Below are 8,254 nucleotides of genomic sequence, written 5' to 3' on the forward strand. Positions count from 1 at the left end.
ACTGCTGTACGGTTAATTAATAATAATCTTATTGCTAAAATAAGTTTTCATTGACTAAAACTAGACTAAAATACTTCAGGTTTTCTTAGACTAAAACTAGACTAAAATACTTTAGATTTTCTTCGACTAAAACTAAACTAAAATGTTGAGACTTTTAGTCGACTAAAACTTGACTAAAACTAAATTGGATAAGGTTGACTAAATATGATAAAAAACTAACAAGGACATTTTAGCCCGGGACTAAGACTAAAATGAAAATAGCTGACAAAATTAACACTACTGTGGACTGACTGTTTTGAAACTTATATTGAAGTTAAATAGCCCCTAGACTTCAGTTATTGTGGAAAAAAGCCAGGAGATTTCAGTTTTGACAATATAGGACCTTTAACTAAAACTACTCAAGTTGCAATTGTTTCTGTTAATTTCAACAAGGCTGGAATAAAATATAAATATTAGACAGAAAAACTTGCAAAAATGTAAATATCAAAAATAATATTAAAGTAACATTGGTGCATTGAAATGTTGTTTTTTGTGACTCAAATATTTGAAATTATTTTATATCAGTTGAAATTCAGATACTTTAGTGCAGTGTTATTTTGATATTATGTATGTATTACAGCATTTATTCATTTTGAATCAGCTTTTATTTTATATTTTCATTTAATTTTAGGTTTAATATTAGTTATTATTTTTAAATATTTCGATTTAGCTTTATTTCAGTTTTAGTAATTTCAGTACTAAAATGTATTTCAATTCAGTTAGTTGAAGGCAACATTTGGTTTCTAATCTAATATTTCTATTAAATATTAAAGCACATTTCATGTTACAATATTTAGCTGGTAAAATTTGGGTTGTGAATTTCAGGGTTTTTATTTTAAAGTATTTGAGGTTGCAAAAGTTACATACTTTGAGGTTTACAAAATGTACAATATTTCATATATATCTTAATATTCTAAAATGTATAAAATAATAAAGATAGAAATCAGTTGATGGCTAAACAGTTGAAAAAATTAGTGGCCATTATACAAACACATTTGACTGCATAATGTCACAGTTGACCAATCAGAATCAGAACCGTGTGAGAAAATATGTGTGTTCAGGAATTCTTATGCAGCACCGTTTCCTTTCCCGGTGTGTGACTCGGGTTAAGGTGGAAGAGCCACTGAGTTTGCCTCTACCCATCTGGTGTGACAGTAGTACCTCAGCTTTGCTTGGCAAAGCATGAAAACACACACACAGTAACAGAGAACTGCTGAGTGTTTTTGCACTCGGGTATCAGCAGTGATAATAACTCTGCTGCCGATAGTCTGAAAATAAGCACACACTAGCAGAATTGTCTTTCAAAAATATGCTTACTCTTTATTAGTTCAAATGTTGAGTTTATGACCTCGTTATTTATGTTTATTTAATAATAATAAAAAAATCTCATTCATTGATGTAACCCACATTGACAATAACCTTGTCTTTTTCCTCCAAAAGTGATGTTCACTTCGGAATTACAAATCAATTACCTCCTTGCTTTCTGACTAATTACCCCGTGCTTGGGTTTTATTTCTGGATAAGAACCCTCTTGATGTGACAGCCATCTGTGCCGGCTGCAATTAAAGTGCCAAGACAGAAATACAGCATCTTTTTTGCTGTCAACCATCCATCTTGGTATTTTCACCCACATGTACAGCTGTATTATAAGATTACGTGGGCATCTGGCATATAGTCACAGATCTATAAACAGTGTGGATGATTGAGAGCATTCATAATTTGAATTGTATGAATGGATCTTGAGAGATGGAAAATCATTGTTTGTAACATTATAAGTTCAGTGTTGTTATTGTTAACTAAAAATAACAATAACAAATATTTTTGGTTAATTGAAATATAGCTGAAAGAAAAAACAAAAAAATGAAAATTAGAAATGTTGACTAAAATAGTGTAAGTTTAAGTTGATGTTCTAAAATTAAAAATGAAATTAAAATGAATTAAAGCTAAATTGAAATAATAAAAAGACTAATAAAATGACAAAAGCACATAACAAAATTACTAAAACTTAAGTTGAAATAAAATATAAATAGTAGATGAAAACCTTAAAACATAAACTTGCCTTGGAAGCTAACTGAAATACATTTTGATGAATTAAAAAGTTGATGTAGTAAAATTACTAAAACTAATATGAAAATTATAAATGTTGCCTTTGCAGCTGAAATAAAATAAGTTTAAGTTAATAAAATAAATGAAAGCTAAATATAAATATTTAAACAAATAAAAACTACAAAAGAGCATAAAATGAGTAAATGACTAAAACGTAAACTGAACTGAAAATATAAAATTAAAAGCTAATTTAAAATATTAGTAAATACTTTTATAGTATAAAAATAATACTAAATTAACACTGCTTTAGATTAGAGAAATAAATTCTGGTCTGGGTTTATAGATGGTTTTTTTAAGAACTAGAGAATCAAAAATTCACTGAGGAACTAATAAATGTTCTTTTTTAGAGTGTTTTTCTGTCTTTTGTTATAACCTCCCATGTTGTATTTTTTTTTATTATTATTATTGACTCAGATGTTCCTAACGGTGTACCTCAGCAATAGCGACAAGCACTTCACTGAGCTTCCCATCACGCCGGAGACGCTGTGTCGAGATGTGGTGGACATGTGTAAAGAGCCGGGGGAGGTGGACTGCTATCTGGCCGAGATGTGGAGAGGATCTGGTACGAGCTGACTTGCACTTTCCTGTTTCTCTTATTGAGTAAAGTTATTCCAAAATGTTATTTTGATATAGCTTCACTTTTAAAGCAACCAACAGTTTAAACTTGACATTTAAACATGACTAAATTTAAAATTTTGGGTAAACTACCCAAACATTAAAGTTCTCTCATTATTTTTCCATTTTAAAGTTTAGGTTTATAAGAGCAGCATGAACATTTGTCAAAGTATCTTCTTTTGAGAAAGTCATCAATCTTTGGAATGAACTGAAGGTGAATAATTAATGAGAGAATTTTCTATTTGGGGTTAACTATCGCTTTAACAAAGTGGTTACAAAAGGAAAAATCATAGAAATCATCTTTCTGCACCTGTCCATGTGACTGTGGTGTAAAGGTGCAGTGATGCATCACTCTAGAATGGATCTCTGTCACCTAATTTGCATTCCTTGTTTCTTATTGGTTGCTTCCTTTTTTAGAGCGAGTAGTTGGCGACAGTGAGCGAATTATCGAAGTACTGCAGCGCTGGGGTCAGCAAAGGGCAGAGGTGCGATTCTTCCTGCGCCATGACCGAGCACCTGGCCACGATACAGGTGAGAGAGAGAGAGAGAGAGTGTAGTGCTTTTAAAAGTCTCTGAATTCTTTCAGAAAGTGTGTTTGGGTCATTTTACAAAACTGGTTGCACTTTTGTCCTCATGAATATGTGTAAAAAAAAAATTACATTCTCTGTGTGTTAATATACACATTTCACGTTTTCGTTTCATTATGAGGATGAATTCTTGGCCTGTCCCCACCTGTGTATTTCTGACTTTTCCTTGCTATGTTAGCAAATGCAATATTTTTTTTTATATTTACCTTTTTAGATGGGATAATGTTTTATTAAACATGTTTTATTTGTTTGATCTTAAGGTTTAAGAAAGGGGGGGAAATACACACACACACACACACACACACGTGTGTGTGTGTGTGTGTGTGTGTGTGTGTGTGTGTATTATTTTTTTTTCCTTTTTAAAGTAATGAACCATTACAAAAAAAAAAGCTTATATATTAATCTGTGTAGTAGTGTTGGGCGATATGGTCATTTTTCAAATCGTCATATCGCCAGCCCGCGAGATCGCCGATAGACGATATTATCGTGCATGGGTGGGTGGGGGCAAGAGAGAGACTCTCTATACTTATCATAGGCTATTTCATAACTATGTGGTGTTTTAAACTGTGCGGGCGTGCGAGAGAGAGCCTATGAAAGCACCAATAATCAAAATAATATACTTTCAAACATACTGATAAACTAACATGTTAAATATAAAAATATTTAAAACAGCTAGTTCATATATATTCGGAGACAACAGTCATACATCGCTATTAGGACCGCGCATCCTGTGACAAGTTTGCCGCATCAGAGCACGGACATTATCAGTGTAAAAGGTCGAGAAGGGTCTGGCTGCAGACTTGCACTTGCACTCTCAGACTTGCATTCTCAGACTTGCACTCTCAGACTTGCATTCTCAGACTTGCACTCTCAGACTTGCATTCTCAGACTTGCACTCTCAGACTTGCATTCTCAGACTTGCACTCTCAGACTCTTGCGCTTCCGCTAGCGACGTCACTTGCAGTCTTTTCTATTTATTGATTACTTTTTGTTTGAATCTCTCAACATTTTACAACAGTAGCCAGGTGGTGAAGACAAGAAAAAAGAAATTAACTTACAATGTCACTTGCAATCGCCACTTGCACTCTCCGATACCTGCGACATCACTTGCAATCAACACAAATCGTGCGTGGTGCCAACACCGTTGCCAACTCTCGCAAGACAAGTAAGCAACCGCTGCTTCAAAAACAAGCCCAATTTTTTTTTTATGATTTATTATCATCAATATTATTTAGCAATTATTTATTACCAATAAATGAGCCTGCAACATATTAAACTGAAACCACTCTTTTATCTGAAAAGCAAAAACAGAAGCTATTTTACAAAAATCAGCAAACAGCAACAAAAATGGGAACAAAATTCCCACACCTGTGTGCAGAATAGGATTGGAGAGATGGAAAAGGAGAAAAACACAAGAGCTTCAAAGGGGAGCTGTAACATAGCCACATATTTATAGCCTACTAAAATATAGGCTATTCGAACCATATTTACTCTTAGCATTAGTATAGGCCTACTTGTTTTTTATTACAGCCCGTGATAATTAATACATTTCAAAAACATTGTAAAAATAAAAAAATAGGCTAAAAGAAAGTCATCCCACTCCTCTACGTCTACTTCTGTCATCGCTTGGATTACAGCGTCACGCGCCTTCTTTCTGAACGTGATTGCTACTTTACAAAAAAAGAAGCCCAAAGTCACGTATAATATGCGGACTTGGCAACTATGGTTGCCAATGGAGACAAGACGCTGTGGTGGTGATTAAACGATTAAAACTAATTTTATACTATAACGTACAGGGTCCTGCAAGAAAAAGACAAGACCCGCAAATCCGTGGCCACAGAACAGCAGAATATGAACGCAAAGTCTCTCGTTAAGTGTTTTCCTCCTGTAGAAAAACATAAACACTTAATATGGCTTAATGTATTAAGATACTTTTAAGTGCAATTAAAAGATCAAATTCGATATATAGTTATTATTTAATGTACTACAAGGCAAGCAGATGCCCATGAACACAATGCGCAAACTTTCACTTGTCCTCCCATACAGCAAAATGCTCAAAGTATATACAGAACAGCAAATATGAACGTGCATTATGAAATGCGTTAAGTGATTTTAAAAGGATCAACTCCGTACAGGCAAGCAGACGAGCCCAGAACGCAATGCTTTAAATTGCACGTTAAACATTTTCCTCCCATAGAAAATCATTATAAATAAAACACGTAATGTAGCTTAATGGACAAATACAATGATATAAAAGAGCTGAAGACAGTTTATTCTATATGGAAAAATGCTTAACTCGAAACTTTGCGTGTTGCGTTTATTCTGTGCTCACCTGCTTGCCTGTACATATTAGTTATCTAGGCTATATTTTAATAATGAAGAGCATTGAGTTTGGTCTTTATCATCTTAGTCCATTATGCCACGTTTTGCGGTGTGGGAGGAAAATACTATTTACATATTCATTATATTAATAAACTGTATATTGAATTTGATATTTTAATAGCATCTTAATACATTAAGTGTTTATGTTTTTCTACAGGAGGAAAACGCTTAGCGAGAGACTTTACGCATGCGTTCATATTCTGCTGTTCTGTGGCCACGGATTTGCGGGTATTGTCTATTTCTTGCAGGACCCTGTATGTCATAGTACTCATTTAGTTTTAATCGTTTAATCACCACCACAGCGTCTTGTCTCCATTGGCAACACGCACGATTTGTGTCGATTACAAGTGACGTCGCAGGTAGCGGAGAGTGCAAGTGGCGATTGCAAGTGACTTTGTAATTTAGTTTCTTTTGTCTTGTCTTCACCACCTGGCTACGGTTGTAAAATGTTGAGAGATTCAAACAAAAAGAATAAATAAATAGAACAAAATAGAAAAAAGGCTGCAAGTGACGTCGCTAGCGGAAGCGCAAGTGTCTGAGAGTGCAAGTCTGAGAGTGTCTGCAGCCAGACCCTTTTGAAAAGGTCTGCAGTCAACGGTGAAAATCAAAAGTAGATTTATTTTAAAGACCAACAGTTTAACACTAAATATTGGACATAAACGAACACGTTAAATATAAAAGTATTTAAAACAGGTAAGTTCATATATTTGGAGTAAATTTAAATTAAACGGATACATCAGTATACAGCGCTCCGGACCGCGCGCCCCATGACGAGCCCAACGCGCCGCCACAGAAACAAGAATGAAATGCATTCTAACATAACTGTGGCGTTAAACTCAGTTAGTGAGGGCTCGGTTAAAATATTGCACATATATAGACCATTTAGATTACTTGTTAAAATGCAATGAAATACCTTATATCAGCAGACGATGTACGTCTGTGTTTGTGGTTGGAGACTCCTTCACCGGCTACAGGCTCTAATCCTCATTTGCGCGAGTGTGAAATGCGGTGCTGAAGTGAAATAGCGGGGCAATTTGATAATAATAGCCGAATTATAATATGCCGCCTAATAATAATAATAATAATTTAATACATTTATAGGAGAATGAGCCTAATATCGTCTTGACTATCGGCAAAGACATGTGCTATCGTCGATATCTCTGACTATCGTCGATACACGATACTATCGTCTATCAGCACAACCCTATAGTAGACAACTATTAATTGAAAAATATATATTCTTAAACATTTCAGGATTAAATTCTCTGTGTAAGAAGCATATTCTATTTTCAATACATCACATTAATCTGTATAACTGTCAACCCCGTTAACATCATATATATATATATATATATACACAGTGGTGTGAAAAAGTGTTGGCCCCCTTCCTGATTTCTTATTTTTTTGCATGTTTGTCTCACTTTAATGTTTCAGATCATCAAACAAATTTAAATATTAGTAAAAGATAACACAAGTGAACACAACATGCAGTTTTTTATATATATATATATATATATATATATATATATAGATGTTATTTTTTAAAGTAATGCAATTACCCTTCCATAAATAATGGAAGTATAGTTTCACTGTCAAACCTGTTACCATCAGTCCCGTTACCTTTCTGAAGCCATTATTATATTGCAACTTATAGTTAAAATTTGTTAGAATTTGTTAGAATGCAGCGCAAAAGTGGTGGAGAATGTTTCGTGTTGTTTATTATTTACTCTCTGCTGTATGGTTGGATGGCAATTTGAATATAGACTGGCTTTTTTTCCATGCCAAATCACAGACCCATTCGATTACATCCTCTCCCCCTCGGCGGTCTGCTGTCAGTGTGGACATGCCATTGTTGCGGATAGGCGTGAATGTCATTTCCTTTTATGGGAGACTGTGAATAGAGGGGTTGTAAATTTGACATGGTTACGGCTGTGTTGAGGCATGAATTATTTGCCGCAGAACGGCTTGTTTTGTGGGAACGGCCTAAGGGTAGGGGGCTTTGGAATAGATCAGAATGGATCTTTATCTTGTGTCCTAAAAGCATGCACACGCAATGGAAAACTGTATTGCTTGTATAGAGGATGTTTTTTAGGTATTAACTATGTTACGTATGTTAAGGTATTTAGCTATGTTTCACCTAAAAGAAGAAATTGAAACAGTCACTAATGAGACAGTTGTTGACATATAATTGCATACTTTGGCATCTTGGCAAATCTGAGCACAGTTTGAGACATTGTTGACATCTGTTCTGAAACTCCAGAGAAGACACATGTGAGATAACTTAGTCCTTTTTCTCAAAAGAATCTTCTAAGAATCAAATCTGGTATCTATTTAATCACAATGCTGTTTAGGAAAAACAATTAAGATAATACTGAATTGTATATCTCATATTGCAGAGTGCAGATGGTGAAGGAACACCTGTGTGAGAGTAATGAACAGGTGTAGTCCAAACACGGCTGCTCGTTTTGTGTGTGTGTGTGTGTGTGTGTGTGTGTGTGTGTGTGTGTGTGTGTGTGTGTGTGTGT

The 8,254-nt window shown here is 34.6% G+C and overlaps 1 protein-coding gene across 1 annotated transcript in view; it reads left to right on the forward strand.

The window, feature by feature from the left end:
- The window catches only part of LOC107571640 (apoptosis-stimulating of p53 protein 2-like), a 40,457-nt gene that overhangs the window by 14,585 nt on the left and 17,618 nt on the right, over positions 1 to 8,254 (forward strand). Inside the window, exons 2-3 of the mRNA XM_016257973.1 lie at positions 2,560 to 2,707; positions 3,178 to 3,291. Of these exons, the coding sequence (XP_016113459.1) occupies positions 2,560 to 2,707; positions 3,178 to 3,291 (262 nt within the window). The remainder of the gene's footprint in view (positions 1 to 2,559; positions 2,708 to 3,177; positions 3,292 to 8,254) is intronic.

This window comes from Sinocyclocheilus grahami, unplaced genomic scaffold, assembly GCF_001515645.1.
Source record: "Sinocyclocheilus grahami isolate Dianchi unplaced genomic scaffold, SAMN03320097.WGS_v1.1 scaffold1624.1, whole genome shotgun sequence".
Taxonomy (NCBI): domain Eukaryota; kingdom Metazoa; phylum Chordata; class Actinopteri; order Cypriniformes; family Cyprinidae; genus Sinocyclocheilus; species Sinocyclocheilus grahami.